At 40.0% G+C, this 21,003-nt stretch overlaps 1 protein-coding gene across 1 annotated transcript; it reads right to left on the bottom strand.

Annotated features, from left to right (window-relative positions):
* Nucleotides 1-3,060: 3,060 nt before the first annotated feature.
* On the bottom strand, nucleotides 3,061-20,975 carry LOC138060582 (lipase maturation factor 1-like). The gene is made up of 11 exons (XM_068906426.1): nucleotides 20,625-20,975; nucleotides 15,095-15,401; nucleotides 14,378-14,388; nucleotides 13,825-13,973; nucleotides 13,170-13,235; nucleotides 12,612-12,779; nucleotides 11,981-12,158; nucleotides 9,673-9,826; nucleotides 4,951-5,140; nucleotides 4,363-4,475; nucleotides 3,061-3,353 (listed from the first exon to the last, which is right to left on the bottom strand). Exons 1-11 carry the CDS (start codon nucleotides 20,803-20,805, stop codon nucleotides 3,164-3,166), a joined length of 1,707 nt encoding a protein of 568 aa, XP_068762527.1. The 5' UTR covers nucleotides 20,806-20,975; the 3' UTR covers nucleotides 3,061-3,163.
* Nucleotides 20,976-21,003: the final 28 nt, after the last annotated feature.

Genomic DNA, 21,003 nt, shown 5'->3' with positions numbered 1-21,003 from the left:
CTCCCTCCAATGTGGCCCAGGTTCGATTCCCGGTCCCGGCGTCATATGTGGGTTGAGTTTGCTGTTGGTTCTCTCCTTGCTCCGAGAGGTTTTTCTCCAGGCACTCCGGTTTTCCCCTCTCCAGAAAAATCAACACTGCCAAATTCCAACTCGATCTGGAATGCACGGACACATGTTGAACGAGCTCCTGAGCGCTCTTAAGGTGTTTTGGGGGTAAACAAATTACACAAAATTACATTGCAAATAGTTCAAATTCTTGAGCGGTGTTAATGCCCGCTTTTGTCGCGCAAGCTAGCCGAGGGGGCCAGCGAACCTTTCGTACATGTACACTGGAACTAACAGCGAGTCCATGGTTGCAGTTGCAACCTCTTCGCTGGACAGGAACAATTTTATTCATTTCCCCCGGGACTCATGATTTTGAAAACGTCAATTCCATTGTTGTGTTTCTTCAGGAACACCTTGACGGCGAAAGCTTGTGGCTACTGCTCACACCGTGGCACCCTGCCATGGGAAAGGAATTTCATGAAAATGTTTAACTGAAGTGGACGGGGCAGTTGCTCAATAATTCGGGCTCATTCCACAGATAGGTGGTTTTCGTAGTATCCTATCTCTAGACCTACTTCTAAAAGAGAGAGAAGCTGTGGTTCTATCCGTGGTTCCACCGCGCCCCGGTGGCTCAGTTGGTTGAGCACCGGGCTGTCACGCGGGAGGTCGTGAGTTCAACTCCGGCCGGATTAACACTCAGGGTCTTTAAATAACTGAGGGGAAAGTGCTGCCTTTGTAATTACATCTGCAAATGAGTAGACTCTCTAGTCTTCTCGGATAAGGACGATAAACCGTAGGCCCCGTCTCACAACCCTTCAATGTTCATGATCCTGTGGAACGTAAAAGAACCCACACACTTGACCCAGAGTACGTAGGGCATGTAGTTCCCGGTGTTGTGGTCTGTCTTCTGTGGTGTATCATGGTTGGGAGAGTAAATGCTCGGAGATATTAGCTACACCAAGCTACTCTAAAATCCGAGGGTAAAGAAAGATATATGATATGATATGAGGCAGACGGATAGAATGAAGGAAGATCAAGTCTGGGAAAAAAAGTCGGTCTTATCATGAGTCGAACAAAATTTGTGCGATAATGTACATTTTTGCTTTTGCATTTGAGTCGAAGGGAAGTTCGACGTGTGGCCCGGGCCACCCGCTATAACTTTCTAGCGTTTGCACTTCCCGGGAAACCAAGTCTCTCCCTCAATTGAAAGATTAATCTTAATTGTCAATTTGCTCCAAGTGAAGTATTATCTTTCATTTTGGACCTGAAAGCTTGATAGGGATCATGGAAAATGAACATTTTTTTTTTAAAGCCGAACTGTAATGTCTGGATTTGCAGGACTCGAACCCGGAAACGTTTATACAAGTCAAGTTAAGAAGGTGTCTCGAGCCAACAGCGCATCTCTGCCCCCCAGGAGATTCACAGTCCAAGCCTCGGTGAAATGTAGTTAATTAATGAAGTTTGAAGGGACCAAGGAGGACAACACCTGGATGACATTTTCATTGGGAGAAAAACTTTTTATGAACCCACGTCTCCCTGATTACCGGTTGGGTGTGATCACCACTACACTATCAGAACAACCATGCTGGCTACATGGCCAGTCTAGATAGCGAATGGGAATTACGTGGTCATCCCAGGCCCATTTGTGATCCTCCTAGGGGGCAGAGATGCGCTGTTGGCTCGAGAGACCTTCTTAACTTGTCTACAAATTGTCTCCTTCTCTCTCGTCCGCCTGTGAATCGTCGTTCCTGTCGATCCAGTGTCATCTAGTGGGAGAAAAACAAGGTCCTGGGATAACCACGTAAATTCCCATTCGATAACTAGATTGGCCATGTAGCCAGCATGGTTGTTCTGATAGTGTAGTGGTAATCACATCCAACCAGTAATCAGGGGGACGTGGGTTCAAATCCCGCTCAGGGCATAAAAAGCTTTTCTCCCAACGAAAATGTCATCCAGGGGTTGTCCGTCCTTGGCCCCTTGAAAATTGATTAATTGAGTACATTTCGCCGAGGCTTGGACTGTGAATCCATTTGTGATCCTCCTAGGGGGCAGAGATGCGCTGTTGGCTCGAGAGACCCTCTTTAACTATAGTTGTCTGTCTCTCTCTCTCCCTCTCTCTCTATCTCTCTCTCTCTCTATAGATATATATATATACTAATTAGCTTTGGTAGATAATCGGCACACTTACCAGTCAGTTAGGTTAAATGAATAAAAACAGTTCCTTAAAAGTGGGTGCTCCGGGTTCAAATCCCGGCCAGGGACTACTTTTCCTATTTTTCTTTTCATCTGCTACCACAAGTGATGTAAATGGAGATAATGCTTCATTTGGGGCAAACTAACAATGAATTTAATCCTTCATTTGAGGAAGAGATCGTGTTGTCCTGGGAGCGAACATTTGTGCTGACGAAGGGCTGACCTCGGCTCTTTTTGACTTCGGTTTGAGGTCACCTCTTTTCGCGGACTTTGGTCAAAGCCGGAGAAAATTCCAACCACAGTTTGTAGCGATTTTTTCCCTCAGATACAAGGAGAAAGACCGCCGACATCTTGCTTGCTGGTATACGAAATTTAATTCTTATAGAAAATCGTACTAAGTCTATTAATGGCTTTCAGATTATTCCTGAGTTCTGGAGTGGGATTACTAACCAAAAAACGCATGTAAAACCTTTGGTCGATTTACAAAAAGTACTTCCTTTCTGACGGGCTAAGGGTATCGCGGATACTGAAGATTCCGCCCCTCGCACCAACACGGGCATGAAACGCCCTACACAATAAACCAGGCGAGAATTTCGTTCGCGCTTTCCTTTCGTTCACAACAAGCTTATAGTAAGATCAAGGGCAAGAATACTGACTTCAATGGGGAAGTTGAGTTCTCTTGAAGTTAACCTTTAATCCATGTGCAAAGCTGGACAGCGAAAAAAATAACTTCCGGTACAAAAGGTTAGGCTTGGTCTGCTCATAATTCCAGCAACATCACTCAGTGGGGAATATTGAAAGGCAAACAAACTGACCACTAGACAAACAGAAATCGATTTTATTTGAAATTTCAGCTTGTCATGATCCAGAATGATCGCATGGAGTTAATTAAAATGCCAAAATAACTCCTGTTTTAACAGCAAGATTAAGTTGCAGGTTTTTTCTTGACTTTTGGCAATTTCCACCCATGTGATTTGAGATATTCCTTGACAGCTTGTAAGTTAATAGGTGGGAAATAGGAACCTGTTTTCGAGCGTTTCCACCAATATCCAGCCTTCGCTTCCTTGCTGCCGATCTTTGTAAACTTGTACAAGTAGTGCTCTCCACGAATGAATCTGATTTTAGAAAAAAAAATAAAGGCAACATTACCACAACACCTTTCCAAAGAAGTTTCGTCCGAAGTAGCATCCCAGCCATTATGTAAAGCTGGGCGGACTTAGGCGAGGGAAATAAGCACACACACTCCCTCATCCACGGTCCAACTGTTCTAAAACTGATTAACAATATACCAATCCAGGCTTGAATTTTGCCGGCCAAAAAAGCCTTAACCTTGTTTTATAAGCCTCAGCTGAAGGAAAGCAAAATTCTGTGTCAAAGCTAAGGATTAAAAATCCCGTGGAAAATTCTTTTTATCAAAAAATAACCTGCCATACAACTTTCCTGTAATGCAGGATGAACTTAATCGGCCTTTCAACAACTGGGCCCATGTCCTTTTTCCAACCCTCATTTCATTCTAATCCGCAGTTCAAGTATTCTAAAAATCATCTTGATGAAACAATTAAGCAGTTGTTGTAATCAAGCTTCGTTACAACAACGTTAGAAGTCTCAAGTTGTTTCATTCACTTGGCGATGGTCTTTTGTCAAATATCACAATCGGCGGTACTGTCAACACCTTCGCATAGAAGCTATGCCCATTCATTCTGCCCACACTCTAATAAACAGTGACAATGGAGGCATTTTACTTGACATCATAACTATCCTGACACGTGTTTAAATCTAATCAGAAGAAAAGCCTAATCAACAAACGTAGAAAACAACACTTGTTACAGTCTTAAATTATTTCTGATGAAGAAACGTTGGGCCTTAACTCTTGTAAGTTGTGTTAAATAATTCCGACGAGAATAAAAGTAAACCCCATGTTTGCCAGGCGAACTATTCTTGAGAGTTTCATCCAAAAAAAATTGTTGCCGCCCCGCAATCCTCCTTTCGGGAAAAAATTGCCCGAGTCTGGGACTTTCCAGACAAATTGGGTACATTGAAAAACTGTCGAAAACCCTTCAAGTTTATAAGCTTTTCAAATGGCTATAAATGACATAGGAGTAAATAACTTTACAAGGTACTTACGTTGGAGGTGTACCGTTCATAAATGGATTATGTGCAATAAGAGATGTGGCCTGTTCATCGTTCGCTAAAAGTTTGGCGGCCAAGTGGATCAACCAGGGATTGTATTGATAATTCTGACAAAAATAGGAAAATATCTGACAATTATCCTCACGTTATAATAAAAATGACAAACACTGGGAGTGGGTCAAAAAGCTGAGCACTGGGCAGGGGTGGAAACCAAGGAAAACGAAACTCCGTGTTGAGCATGCGCGGCGGTTACTTATCGACCGATCCCTCACGTTATACTTCATGTTGTGGAATGCGCAGGACACAGCGGGCTCAAGTCACAGTCAGCAAACATATCATGGGCCATGTGGTTTGAAGAGTGCTGTCCAAGGTTGAGGACGGCGGCTGGATCAAAGTGAGTTTCGACCAATAGCAGAAGTCTCAGTCTTCTCCTGTACTCGTCCGCCCAGTGAACACAAAAGAAGAGAGACTTCTGCTAGCAGGGAACATGGAATCAGGCTTTATTTGAAATTGTCTTCTTCCCTCTCGGTAGAAGTAGCCATGATTTACCGTAGTCTTTGGATAAATTCCGTGTTAACTAACCTGAAAGGCTGCGAACCACATGAGCCAGTCGAGTCTGTAATGATACGGGGAAATAACACACGGTCGTCGCTTGGGATCACCGGGTTTACACTTAAACTGATATTCCTCCCAAATCGCTCCCGCCTCATCTGGCGTAATAGTGGCATTCCTAGTCCCTTGGAATATAACTTCTGTTCTTTCCTTTGTTACGCTACAAAAAATGACAAAACCTTCTTTAGAAAAGGCAGTTGTTGGTAGACAGGTAACAAAGACTTGGACTAGTTGGTTCAGTTGAGTATCGGACTAGCGTGCGGGACGTCGTGAAGGGTCTTATCTTATCTCCTACATTACTTTACATTGAAAGGAGTGTATATTTGAAGAGTACGGGTTATAAACGAAAGATAGAAGTGATCCTCGCACTTAGAGCGAGTTTTAATCAAGTGTCGTAAAACCAAAAACCAAACTAATTACTTTGGCCAATCAAAAAGGCCGGAGACAACCCAGTAAACCAATCAAAACTCGAAGTAATTACACGTAGCCGACACAAAGCGCGGGAAAATGTGTACGCGCGAGCCATGATTGGTTTTGGTTCTGATTGGTTGTAAAAGTGGCGCGAGAAATTTCAACCAATCACTGAGTGAAGGAAGGAAAAACCAAAGCAATTCGCTAATTACTTTCGACACTAATTGAAAACCGCTCTAAGAGGACAATTTAAGCAATTGTCTCTTTATAGACACCTGAAAAATTCAGGCGGTTTCATCGGGACTCGAACCCATGACCTACATGTATGCGATGCCGGTGCAATGCTCTACCAACAGAGGTATGAAGCCACTCAGTTAACCAAGTTTTTCACGTTTCTCAAGTGATTAGGTCTAAGCGCCGACTCCAAATGGTTAGCTTTCATAAATTGTTCTTAAGACACCATATACTTAGTGAAACTTTGGTAAGATCGTTTGGTACTTTCTACACACAAAACTAAGTGTGTCACCTTATTTTCGAGTATCTATTCTAGTTACAAACCCTGAAAAACCGCGCGTAAACACACCCAGTATTACTGCCTTTTGGCGTTGTCGTTGCTGTAGCCTTCGTCGTTAAAGTGGTACTACGACCAAAAAAACAATTCTTTTTTTCCTTTGGATTTCAAAACTATGTTAACTAAACAATAACTGACCTAAGTTTTAATTTCTGATTTTAAAAAGACACCTGTTTATTTTAACTGGAATTTTCTTATTTATTGGTCCGCCATTACTAACTTTAAAATCTTGAGAGAGCTAGGTCGAGGAGAAAATGACGTCAGACTCACTAGTTTAAGAATGCAATGCGTGTGTACGCGGCCGAATAAATATGCAGCATGGGAATTTCGGGCTTTCAGACTTTTAAACCCGTGTTTTGCATATGTAATAAATTGCGTTTACACGCTGAAATTTTAAGCTAGTGAGGAAATGACGTCATTTTCTCTAGATCCAACCCTCTGAGGTCCAATCGGCCAGTTTTGAACGTGAGTAATGGCGGACCATGAAATCCAAAACTTACACTCAAAATAAACAGCCTTTGGATAAAACTCAAAGCTCAAAATTTTGCCACTTAGGTGTTAAGCAAACACGCTTTCAAAATCTGAAGAAAAAAAGGAAATGATTTTTTGATCAAAGTACCACTTTAAGTACTTAGAGTATCAATAGATAGGCACATTTTATTCTACGCACAAGTTGTGATAACGCACGAGTTATCTATTCACATGCAGTAGGTTTATAACACAAAGGAAATGATTGCAAAAGTAATTCCTATGAGTAATTACACTTCTATGCCATTGTTTCCTTTTCCTGCATCAGTGGTTTCGATTGTTTCAATAACAATAGAATTAACTGGGCTGACATGACAGTTTGCCCATGCGTAGAGACGTGAAACTCTCCCTTTAATCCACACCTTTACTCTTGACGATGGTTGCGGTCACACTTGAGAGTGTTGTTAAACTACTCGAGTTTTAACTCTCTGGTGTTTTGAATCCCAAGGGAACACTGAACAAAAGAACTTGATTTAACACTAGTGTTAACTCCCTAAATGCGACCGCAACCAATCACGCACATGTTACTAATCTCATCAACTTTATATCGGTCAACACTCATTGCCATCCGTCAAACTGACATTTCCCTTTTTATTCAACTTACACGACGTACAATCTACTTCAGACTTCAAATCTACTTCAAAGAAACAAACATTTCAATGTGCAGAGAACATTCAGATTAGGCGAGCCAAAGAGTTCAACCCGGATCGATGCGTTCTCCTTGCATATTCCAATATCCACTAGACTAACGAGACAAGCTCTTGGAAATTCGAATTTTTTAGAGTATTGACATAGTAGTACCCAGCAAAACAAGTAAAAGCTAACCGTCTTCATAATGGTTTTTAGACCTAAATACTGTAGATCAGCGCGGCTTTGCTTAGAAACGATATTTCTTGTTGAACTAAAGCTCTAATGCTGCCTGTTTTCATTCTTTTTACAGCGATAAGCTTCTCATATTTTAAGATGGGACATTGCGTCGTGTAATTGCAAGGAAATGTCCAATGTCAGTTTGACGGATGGCCACTAGTGTTGACCTTTTATATCCTGGTTCCGATTTATTGATTATACACATGTAAACAGTTTTATCAATTTTAATTGTTGTAATAATTGTTTAATTTATAGTGTTCCTATTTAGTGGTTTCTCTACTACTACTCATTCTACTCATTCATTCATTCGTTCATTCATTGGGAGTTTAAGCAAAGGCGACGGCTACGGCTACGACAAGGCCACAAAGCAAGAATATGATTGGTCAAAAAAGGAAAAATGACCGTGCTGCACGTGCAGCACTAATTTCCGTGCATTTCTTTGCCGTACTCCACAAAACAACGACGTGACATCACCTTATTTTTGGTTTCGACGATAACGTGAGCATATATCAATGAACCATTCATGATTTTCTATTTATACTTTAAAACCGCAGCGGCTCGTACCATTCAGTTAAAGGATACATGTAGTTCACCGGTATTGTAAGAGGGGAACCAGACGGAATAATCGCCAATTCGCCCTTGACACACGGCGGCCATATTGTCCTGGGAGACCAAAAAAGCTTTGTTTTACGACGCCAAGCCTCGCAGTGGAAACCATGGGGTGAGGCTTGGCGTGGTAAAACAAAGCTTTTTTGGTCTCCCGGGACAATATAGCCGCCGTGTGACAAGGCCGAATTACTTGCGATAGTGATATGTTATATTTTGGAGTGACGTTTTCGTTGACTTTGCCGTTGTCTTTGCTTAAACTCCCTGAGAACTCCATCATTGTCTTGGCTGCGAGCTGTCTCCCTTCTCCTAATTTCGGCAAAACGCAGCATCGTGCGAGATACATGTATGTAGCCACAAGCTGCTATTACTGAGCCCCTTTGAGGTTGCACGGGAGACAGGGTCGAGAGTCTTATTGAATTGCATCGTGGGGCTGTTTTGGGGACGAGCCACTGTTTATAAAGTCGTTTACCCTGCAAAGCAAGAAGACCTTCATGTATTTTTGTACGATAACAGTTAAGCAAGCTCGAACCAGTTTCAACGCTTCCAAGTGACGCTCTTATTAGAAGGATCGGCACCACAACCTTGTGTCATGTATTAGCAATATTGTGGTACCAAATGAGACACGAATTATTGCTGAACAAGATACAGTCAATTTTGTGACGTAATATGTCATCGTGGCAACGGGAAAGACCTGTAAAAACACACTTTATTTTGTCTTTAGTTGCTCATATATCAAAGACGAATTCGGTGACCCCCATTTTTTATTTCTGAAAAGTACATTGTAATCAGAAGAGCAAGGTGAAACTTTCTGCAAAGTTTCAAAAAAATCTGTCAAGTGGATTCAGAGCCATCTTAATTTTGTGATTTTTTTAAGGCAGCTCTGAATCCTCTGGACAGAATGTTTTTAAATTTTGCCGAAAGTTTCATCGTGGCCTTCTTATCACTTTTCAGCAATAAAAAAGGGGGGTCACCGAGTTCGCTTTTGAGAGACGAGTAACTAAATCCAAAATATAGGGTGTTTTTGCTGGGCTTTCCCGTTGCCAAGGTAACTTATTACGTCACAATAATGATCAAATCTTGTTTGGAAATAATCGCTGTTTCATAATTATGGTACCATAACATTGCTGTTACGTGATACACTGTTGTAGCGTTATTCGATCTAAACAGAGAGTGTTCTACGTGTTGAAACCCTTTCGAGCCTCCTTAACTTCGGGTTAAATCTTTATAACATACGTTGTTAGTAAGTAAACATTGTACATGTATGTACTAGGATCTCACAAACCTTTTGATTAAATCTTTTCGATTTCCGGACAATTTTGCACCTTGGCAAGCGAGCCACCGTTGTAAAATTGCCATTGTACAATACTCTGGTGGCTTAGAAGCTCAGCTCCTGGTATATCGCTTTATTCAATTCTTGCAACTTCAGTCAATACGCAATGATGAAAATGTGTCCCCAAACAGTCCCACAATGCAATTCAACAAGACACTCGACCCAGTCTCCTGTGCAACCTCAAAGTGGCCAATAATCGCGGGCGTGGGTGTGAGGAGAAACAAAACTTTTCTATATTTCTGTCCCAAAACTCTCCGCACGCTTTCCGGCCAATTTATTTTCATAAATTCGAGTTTGCATTCCACTTGGGTTACCCAAGGAAAAAGGTGAAGCTGCTAGCAGTCTATCCTTCGTCTGTTGACTTGTATTACTCTACCTTCCAAAGGCTCCGTAGGTATTGACAATTCTGAATGAGTCAAATGATGTATTCATAGCTTGACGAGATGAAAGGAGATTCTGCACCACAGGAATACTCAAATACGCTAGCATGGCACCAAGCATGAGCTCAAATACACGGCGAATGCAAAGACCTGAAAAATGGGCAAAAGAGCCACTCCGTGAGTTTGTCAAGCAGAGATGGCGCAGAGGTTAGAGCAATCGCCTCCCATCAAAGTGGCCCGGGTTCGATTCCCAGACTTGGAGCTTGTTGGTTCTCTACTGTGCTCCGCTTCAAGATATTTTTCTCCGGGTACTGCTCCGATTTTCCCCTTTCCTCAAAAACCAACCTACAATTTGATACGAGTGGATTTGATTTGATTCTGTACCAGCGAAGATATCCTCGACGTCACCTATCGTCATTAGGGAGCTTAAGCACGCGCGTTTTTGAGACACGGACGGCAACCGGAAGAGAACATTTCGCGTGCTAGGCCAGTGGTGTCTCCCAGATTTTCATACAAATCATCTCTAATGTAGAAAGGTACTTAGCAATGTAAATGTGGTTGTGTGAAGACAAGTTAAATGGGAAAACAGCTCACTTCCGGTTGCCGTCAGCGTCGCAAAAACGTCACCTCAAAATAGAACTTTGCAATATCGTAAGTCGTGCCCCAGCCCCAGACGCGCAACAAATGGACCAAGCGCGCATGCCCTAGTGCAACAATGTTGCGTGAACGTTGCCAAACGAGTACAACATCATCCAACATCCAAAATGTTGCAAGAAAAATTTGACCGTTTTCAAATTTGATCCAACATGTTGCAACATATCGCAACAGGGTGGCCAAATGTATGCAACATGTTGTGCCCAACAATATTACAAGATGTTGCGTTGAAATGTTACGTGCGTTTGGCCAGGCCTTAATGTGCCAACGAGTGCCTCAATGGTTGTCGAAACAAAGGGTCTTTTGTTTCTGTGGTTGGAAAATTTGAATAACAAAAGTGATGTTTGTAAATAGATACTTTCCCAACAGTGTCCCCTTTTATGAGTGCCCCTGCCCCCAGAGCTAAATACAATAAATAGAGGATATTACAAGGCCGCGCGGAGATACGAAATTTCTTTTCGAGTGTTGACAAATATTTCACGAGTGAGCGCAGCGAACGAGTGAAAATATTTTTCAACACGAGAAGAGGACTCTCCTATCTCCAAGCGGCCATGTAATATTCTATTTGTTATAGAAACACCAATGAAATACCAAATCGTTTCACGAAAGGCATCGAAAGGCGCGATTTTCATATGTAACCATAGCAACAGTGATCTTTTCACGTCTGAAAATAACATGTAAGCTACACGTATGAAGATATCATATTTTTGCGCGAAAGCTCACTTGGTATTTAATTGGTGTTTATATAATAAAATTCATTATTATGATTATTAAATTTTCGACTTCGGTTATGGCGTTTATAGTTTTCTGATTGGTTCAGCCAATCTCAGTTATTAGCTCACATACCGTATGATCTACTAATATGGAAACTGATTGCATCAAGTGTTGTCAAGCTGGAAACTGATTGGCTTTAATTGTCAAGTGTCTAAGCACCAGAATTTGATAAAATTTTAATAAAACACTAACAGTTATTCCATTCGCTATTGTTGGATATGAGACTGGTTATAGGCAACTCAGCGCTTACGTGCTTGGTTGGCTATTTGCCATCTCATATCCAACACATGTTCATTGAATAATTGTTAATTATTCAGTTAAACAATTATCGAACAATTCAACTTTAGTTCATTTAACAATGAAATTTGAGTTCCAGCTTTTTGTACAATTTACTTTACAGACTAACACTAAACTCAAGTTTCCAGTTCATTCTGCCGTAGTGTCTTCCAACCCTGGAAGACTATTCCCTGCCAAATCCATGGGCAAGACAGAGACTTGAACAGCAGGGACGTTTCTCTAGAGGGGGAGGGGGAAAACGATGTTGAAGATGTTTTGTTGTAAGTAACAGCCTGTGTTATGATATCAGCCACAAATGGGCATCTAAACTGTTCAACAAAAGTTGTTGAGTCGCTAAAAGACGTCAATGACGCTGTTGGTTTGCATTGTGTCAGTGATTTCGAGGATCGAGAATCGAGTCTCTAGTCAAGTTTCGCGAGGGGGGGGGGGGGAGTACTAGGCAAGGACCATAGAAGGGGCCATGACCTACTGAGACTGTAAGAAAGTGGAAATATTCCTGGACCAGCACTTTAGACGAAGATTGTAGATCTACTGTAAATATAACATCATCAAGCTGTGTAATGTGAAAGCGTACATTACCCCATGTGGGCCTTGGACCAACTCCAGCCTTGTTCAGCTCCTGTATCATGATCATGTCATTTTTGGCAGAAGATGACGAGAACAGACATGCCAGACTCTTGTCGTCAAAGCACATGATACTGGGTAGAATAGTAAGCCAATTAAGAAAGCTCAAGTTTCCACTGATTATTAAAAGAACCTGCAGGATGAGGCAACAAGTCAAGCATGTTGTAAATCTTATGTTGAATTATTTCCTATTGCATGTGGTTTTTGTATGGTTCTATTGAATGACAAAGCAAACTGATTGATACAGACCTCCTACAGGGGCTGCAGGGATGGTGGGGTTAAAGCCCCCCCCTCCCCTCCCACTTTTTTTCCACAATGTTGTTTTCTCCTAAACCTCCCCCCTCCCATCACATCTTTGTGATCCCTACCAAAACCTACCCCCACCCCCCTCCCCTCCCCTACACCACTTTCAAACATACTCTGTGGCCCCTGTCCTACTAAGCTCCTTATCTAAGACCTCTTTTCTGCACTGTGTTATCCAAAAACTACATTTCTCTTAGCCAATCCGAGCGGAGAAATTTTCCAATGTATATTATTAGATTTTGAAAAATAAAAGCATAAAAAACAAGATGAAGGGGAACCTCACCTGAAACAAAATCTGCAAAACTCCACAAGAGATTCTGAAAGGTCTTGGGAGAAAGATGAAGAAAGGAACTACCAATTCAATAAAGTGATTTGTCAGTGTTTCAAACTTGTGAAAAATTTCTGGAGATTGATGCATAAAGTAACTCATGGGATTTGGCACTGGTTGGGTCTTGAAAGAAAACAAAACACAGTACATTAAACATAATGATATTTGTTATTGTCTCTGGTTATCTTTAGTTTTCCATTAAGGAAGCAAGTCATTTACATATAAATGTACCTTACAAGAGCAGCTGAGCTCATGGAGATGCTTTGCAGTACTCTATTAACTGAACATGTGCTCAGCTATGTGCACATATTAATTCAAAACATCTGACCCTAACCCTAACACCTTGGTGTAAAGTCCAGTCCAGCACCGATTTTGGAGCATACATTCAAGGTTTTTTTTTGTACAAGCACACGTATCTGGAAAGATCTTTGATCATTAAAACTTCACGTGAGTAAAAAAAAAAAGGAGAAAAGGTTGTTTCACATATATGGTGCTGTGAAACAGGCCACTTACCTCATAATGGTAGTTCATACACGTCAAATCTCGCCAACATTGATCACCTCTCATCTTGATCATTCCCTGGCAAGTAAAAAAAAATTACATTTTAGGTTCCTTTAAGACAATGCATGTCATCAAAAACACTAATAACAGCAAATAATTATTGTTACCAGCAACCAAAACGTAAAGATCTGCATTGGCCAATACATGGTTTTAGGAGCCATAATGATAAAAGATGTCACCAGCCTAATTTGGTTAAGTCTTCTCAGTACATTTTAACTTTCCTCAAATTCTTTTGATGTAACTGAAAATTCAAAAATTTGCTTATTTTTCCCTCTGATAAAAAGGAACAGCTGCACAATAGTTACCAAAATTTAATATTACTTCATTGTGAAACCCAGTGGACACTTAAGAAGTCTTGTCAGAAGACTCTTGTAAAACGCTGATACCTCTCAAGGAGTTCTTGAAACTCGATGGGCTAAGGGCAGTCAATTATGGTGTTACGAAGGTTGAAGCTTCGAATAATTCCTGGACTCTGATTTTTCGGCTGTTCTTCTGCTTGTCGCCAAGCAACTAGTTTACCAGCGGCAGCTGATAAACTGATTGAAGCTGGGAAATGGGGGCACCACCAGCCTCTACAAAATGGTACATGAAACTAAGTGTTACTTACAGCACCAATCATGATCCGAAAGATGAGCCATCTATACCCCCAGATGACAACCGCAGGTGTTGGTGTATGAATTGGTACTTGATGCATCTTAAACACAGGACACAAAAATATGGCAAGGAACCCTGTCTCAAGAAGTTGTGACTCCCAGCCTGAAATGGAAAAATCTGACTTCTACAATAATTATTTTTTGTGTTGATAAAGATCAATGTTTGTAATAATAAATAAATAATTGGAAAGTTAGTTAGAAATTACAAGTACCAAGTGAGTACATGAACAAAAAATTAAAAAACAATTAAAAACAGATTAGAAAGAGACAGTGTGTAATGACAAGGGATGCACATGCTTGTGGCTTGTAGCGGTGGTGGTCACTGACTCAGTTACAGTGTAACTCCACCATATTAATTTTTTCTGAATAGCTGAATGGTTTGTGTCAATTTTGTTACAGAATTGTTTCTTTCTAAACACTACCTGCCTTAAGCTTTAAAATAAAATTGTGAAAAAGAAGGTACTAACAGAAATAAATGAACACTAATAAACAAACAAAAAAACTTACCAAATGAGTACCTACACAAAAACAATAATTGAAGGTTAGAATTTAATAAATTTTAATAACCTTAATTTGGTTAATACTGTTATTGTTTTGTTGAATATGGCAAAGAAATAATCTAAAAATTGGCTGCTTCATGTGCACCAAATGATAATATTATTGTTTTTTTTCCATCATGTACACCAATAAAGTTTTGTGGCCTTGCTATTAATGTCATTATCGCTTTAACTTCCTCATTTTGATCCAGATACCTTCTCTAATTAATTTTAAAAATTAATTATTAAGTTCTGGCTTTGATTTTTGGCAGGATAGCATGTAATGAAAATAAAATGTAAAATAAAATGTACTTGTAACAACAACTGTGGGTAATGAAGGAGCCCAGTACAGGCTCAGTAGCCCAGTATTAAAACTCTAACTCAGTCCCTGACACTAACAGTCTGACAGCAGATATTTTTCAGAATATCCTGTATCTGCAGCACTTTTTACAGTGTAGATCATTGGGTTTGTTGAACAAACCACTCCTTTTGAAGAGCATTAATAGAGGTATTCAGACTATACAAAACTACATGTAGCTGTCTCTTTCGCGCAGGTCTACTGACAGACAATAATCTATTCAAACAATTTGAACGAACCTTAAAACTATGCAAATAAACTCTACCAAGGGAAAAAAAAAAAACATGATACTGCTTATCACTAGCATGGCAAGGACTTAAGAACACTTACCACCTCTGACCAATATTGACAATAGAATGATAAAGAACCCATAACAAGGTCATAATCAACATGTTGGCAGATCCAAACACCATTACAATTCCAGAGAGTGCCAAACCAAGATGTGCTAAGATGTCCAAAAACTCATCAATCCTGCTTTTATCAGTAAAAAGTAACAGGGTGGGAACATGAAGAACCTTTCTCCAGCCAGTATCAGCAAAATGTTCTTCTATTCTTTTCAGATACAAGTCAGATGGCAAAAGTCCATTTTTACCTAGCAGCTGTTTGTTCTGATTGGCGGCGACTGCAAAAGCCACAACTGCATTCAAAAGAGGAAATACAACTACTGATGATGATGATGATGATAATGATGATAATGATGAACTATTATAAGTGTCACCTGTATCTAGCACTGAAGCACAGTCTAATTGGGAACCCTTTACACAAATGCAATCAAATCAAGTCAACACATATCAAATCATGGGTTGGGTTTTGAGGAGAGCAGAACACCGGAGTACCCAGAGAAAAACCTCTTGGAGCAGAGTAGAGAACCAACAAATTCAACCCACAAATGATGCCTAGTCTGGGAGACAAACCCAGGAAACATTGTTGGAGGAGAGCGCTCTCACCACCATGCCAATATCACTGCTTCCCTTTAAAAATTCTACTACAGTATTAAAATTCTTAACATTTTCCACCAAACAGTGATTGTTGAATTGGTGGCAGAGCTTCAATGATCAGTGCAGTAAGGTGTATGCTGACCAGTAGGCTACACTTTGTCTAAAATTTCCTGTGTTACATTGCATGCTTTGAGGATACATGAATTAGTCTTACAGAAGTGTATATCCTGCATACCAAAGGCCACCACTAAGAGGTCAAAAATCTTCTCGATAAAAGCAAGCTCAGACCCTTGCTCTTCTCATATAGCCTCCCAGTCGCAGACTCTCTTAAAAATTTGTCACACGTTCCTCTCCCACGAGAATCTGCTGAAACAAGCCGGAATTTACGGAGACCAATCACAACGGACTTCCAGATTCTGGAAGTGCACTTTAGACCCTTAGAAAACTGCAAGAAGTTGGGCTTCATGTGTTGGGCATTTACATTTAAAATCACTGAGTTAAATTCTTATCAAAGAGAAACTGGAGCATATAAGTTTCATGCTTTGGTTTACAGCCGAAGATGTTTGCGGTTCTTCACAGAATGAGTACGGTAGAATTTGTATGGTTGAAACATCCTGTGCGATTCAAATTTATTTTTGATTGTTATCATATTTACATGTACATTTCTTTCCACGTTATTTCTCACAAATCAATCAATCAATCAATAACTTTATTAAGGTGTCAGGTAGATCTAGCTTTCATATACGTAAACTAATGGGGGACACCTAACCACTAGTGAATTAAAAGTTAAGAAGAAATAATAATATTAATCTGATCCAAAATACTAATTATTAGTAATAAGTGTTAAAATTCGCTGTGTTTTAAACTAGTACCCTAAAAATATCTTGACATCATCAGTATCCCATAAACCCATGCTTCCTTAAAATTAAAGTTTAAAGACTAATCCCCTCCCAGCTCACTATTTTCAATCCATGAATAAAATCCTAGATCCTATAATTTCCACTCTTGAGGATTCTTATTTAACTACTGCATAGTGCACAATATTACAATATCTTCCATCATCCCAACTAGATCTAATTTCCTAATTTTTAGCTTTAAACGTATTTTAAAAATTCTGAATTCCTGACTTTCTTATCTAATTTTGACCAGAGAAGTGGACCTAGATATTGTAAGCTATGCTTTCCATACGTCATGGTATTGAATTATCTTGGTAGTACAAAATCTGAATTTCTTGTTTTGGAATATTTCTTTAATAGTAATACTATGAAGGACAAAGTACATTCTTTACTTTATACACTCAGGAGAATAGCAATGTCTTGTAGCTGCCTGTTCTTTAACGTGGGTAGCTTTGCCAACTTAAGCAATTTGTCATAGGTTGCAGATTTCCTATAATTAATTGCTCTCAAGGCTCTTTCTTGGATCCGCTCCAGTTTCCTGTTGTCCAAAGAGCGACTAAAATTCCAAATGGTATGATGACAATATGTCAGCTGAGGCAGTATCGCAGACTTGTACTGTATGTCTAATAAGTTTGGCTCTGGCAGAAAGTATATTACGTACATGTAGTCTTATTAGAACACCCACTTTCCTTCCTGCTCGTTTGCATATACTTCACTGACATGTTTACTGAAATCCAGGTTTTGGTCTACATGTATTGTAAGCCCCAATAGTCTAAGGTCAGAACCACACTTTATTCTTACATGTACATTTGACATTGTTATCTCCAAATCTTTAGTTTTGCCCTTTGGCCCCATGCTTATTATTTGGTACTTTTCATAATTACCTTTCCGTAAATTTGACTCGTGCCACCAAGATACAACTGTACTCAAAGGAGTCATTTTGTTTAATGAATACCCCCATTTCTTGTAGTCGTGCGGTTTAACTGATTTAAGATGCAAACAAACAGCTCCTTTAGGAGCCACCACTTCTAACCACCGAAAGCAGTGATGAACAACAGGTTTCAATATGTTTAATCTTTAGTTGCTGAAAGGTTTCAGTTCAATTTGTGTCCCCTGTAAGCCACTTTACTCCCTCTGAAAGCAATGGTCTCATGTACACATTTGTATAAGCCGCACCTGTGACATTTGGCCCAAAACTTATGCAAAAAGGTGCAGCTTATACACAAGTCTTAACAGTATTTAATTGACCATTATAGGGGGCTTTTGAGGGCCAATGATACACAATCAATGAAATGACAGAACTGAACAAGAACAACAACTATTATGAATCCCAACTGGCCAGAGGCAAACCAGTTGGCTTATATTTACAAGTGCAATGGAGAAGTTGAACCGAGAACTACCGTAATTTCCGGCCGATTACCCGCGGGTAATGCGTTAATTTTCCAGTAAACCGCGGTTGCTGCGGGTAATAGGAAGGTGCGGGTAATGCGATAATTTTTAAATCTCAGGTAAGAATTTGACAGATTGAAACAAGTTAAAATGAGGATAATTAAACCAACACTTCCTTCAAATCTGTGTGTTGCCTCGTTCGTTGATTCAATCTTTAAAATGATGCTTTATTTGCCGTAGTCTTTGTAAAACCGCTCGATGAAAGCCGAAGCAAATTGAATGAAAAACAATAATCTTTCCCTTCGACCATGTCACAACTTGTCACCGAATTAAAAGTAAATGAGAACGAATTTCTCACTTTAACACATCCTTTTCAATTTTAAGAAAGAGTTTATCGTGAGACACAATTCAATGCTGAAAAAGTAACAAGATGCGAATGTGTTTATTTTGTGATGCCACAAATTTTTCTGTTCAAAACAAATCTTTTACGATCTTGTTTAAATAATTTCAAACCTTTACTACTTAATTAAACTGATGCTTCCTTAAAACTTGTGTGGTGCCAAGCTTGTTTGTTACCGTAGTTCAATCTGAAAACGCTTCCTATTCAAGATTTGTGTGATGTTTTATTCTAGTGTTCTAAAAGCCCTCAATGAAAGCCGATGCAAATTGAATGAAAAACAAATCAATAGTGTTTAAGTGATAGACCAATTCGGCTAACTCAATGTTGTACCCAATTCAAATCTTTTGGGAATAAAACGTTTTGTTCCAAGTATTTCCATCTCATTTAAATGTGAATGCTTCATTGTCATGCAAATTCAACACACAAAGAATCTTAACCCCGAGAGATTTGAATTGGGTACAACATTGAGTTAGCCGAATTGGTCTATTACTGTATTTCACTGCTTTTTTCTTCGCTTAATTTAAAAGCATTCTCACCTGCACTCCTTTCAATTTTGTATATGAAAGATTGAAAGCATTTTTTTTGAAAGCACGCTCAAAGCTACAAAACAAGATGCCGACATATTTCACGGCATCGCATAATTATTTAGAACGTGATTGTCGGCACGTGTGTAAACAAAACACTAACTACAGTGGAAAATTTGCTGGATTGTTCAGCGCATCAGTGAAATGTTCCTAGCTACCCCTGGCTTGAGAAATAGAGCATTCCCGTTTAAAGCGAATTCTTATATAGGCCCGGTCTTTTGCCCCTGGGTATGCCTAACCACCACCCCATCAGGTATTTTTAACACTCGCCCCCACTTTCTCTCAACCTATCAAAATGGCGCTCAATGATCAATCGTAAAGATGTTGGCCTTCAACTCGTATTCTATCGAGTCTTTAATAGCGTTAATACATTGGATATTTAGGTCGTTTTAACAAGACAAACCAGAAATGACTAAGGAGAGTGTTTAAGGCTGCATTATAAAAGCCAATTCTTAGCAGAAAATGCTATTGATCTTCTGCTTTGTAAACAACAACATGGAATATTCATCACTCAAGGTTGTGAGTTCTTGTCCCGGAAATACAGTAGCAAGATTTTTTCGGTTTTGGGGCGCGGGTAATAGGCCAGTGCGGGTAATCTGTTGAACGTTTTTTACCCTTGTGACAAAAATAGACCGCTGCGGGTAATCTGTCGTGCGGGTAATCGTCCGGAAATTACGGTACCACGAACAAATTCAACAACTGGTCAGAACAGGTCTTGAGACAGGGATCCCTGGATCTAAAGAAAAGCCCCCTAACCACTGGGCCGCACTGCTTCTTGCATTTTCTTCTGTGGTTGGTCAAAGACTGCATAACGTTATCAGCAGGGGAATAAACCTATGTATTTGAAGTGTGGGTTATAGATGAAAAAGAGAAGTGATCCCCAAACTTATCTGAAAAATTTAAGCAAGTGGCTTGAACAGGAATTTCAAATCGATGACCTCTGCAGTGCCGGTGCAATGCTCTACCAGAGGTATAAAGCCACTCAAATAGAAGCAGGTAAATTTGTTGGTCTATTTATAGTTGCGAGAACGTGAGGATGCAGTACACATGTATATTAAATGAAATGTTGACAATTGAATCCATTGGGAACTCAGAAAAATCTGAGCCCTAGATGGGATTCGAATACCATTTGGGGCTCGGATTTTTCTAAGTCCCAAATGGAGTCCCAAAATGGAGTCCCCAAATTTTTCCGAGTCCCAATATTTCTGAGTTCCCAATATTTCCAAGGCTGAGGTGATTCTAAGGGATGGGCTGGGTTAAAGCCTGCAGCTTTAGATCTCCAGAAGTTGATGGTTTTGGTTTCATTTTGGAGGAATGTGAACCACTTCATCGATATTTAAACTGTACATGTACCTCAGTCTATGGCTTATAAGCTAAACTATTAAATAACCTGTCATCTATATGTATTTTGTATAAAAATAAAAAAATCTATTGTATTCTGACTCGTTCTCCAAAGAGTGCCGCCGAATGCTAACAAAGGTGGCAGGGTATTATTTTTATCACTCAATTTTACATATACAGTACTGACACATATTATTCATGATCAATGACAAGCAAATAGGTGGCAGGGTAGTCGCAGTTAGCTTATGTTCTATCACAAACAAAGTGGCTCTCCCATTTACTGGAAGACATAGACACCACAACAATACTTACAATATATAAGTCCAAGCGACCTCAAAAACACGATGCGTGTAAGCCAATAGGTCCCTGTCTCAATTTCTCGCGCTCCACTTCTTGTCGGGTTTTTATCTGCGCTCTGTTTGCCCTCATTTCCTTTATTCACCAAATTAAACCCATTCTTTCTTCTTCTTCTTAAGCCTTCAAATAATTCCATAGCACAATCCAACACCGTTCAGCCCGCCATTAAGACAAAGAGAGCATGGCCCTGGGCCGAGTTGTTATGTAGGTACAGTACTTCATGTACCATGGTTTCATTGGTTTCGTTTAGATTCGTGGGTTTTTCATGGGTTTAGTCCTTTCATAGTACATGTACTAACTATGGTCCTTTCACGAACTTCTCACTGGGTTCAAT

The sequence above is a fragment of the Montipora capricornis genome, chromosome 8 (assembly GCF_036669925.1).
Source record: "Montipora capricornis isolate CH-2021 chromosome 8, ASM3666992v2, whole genome shotgun sequence".
Lineage (NCBI taxonomy): Eukaryota > Metazoa > Cnidaria > Anthozoa > Scleractinia > Acroporidae > Montipora > Montipora capricornis.
The sequence above is the reverse complement of the archived record's forward strand: the minus strand, read 5'-3'. Positions and strand labels throughout refer to the sequence as shown.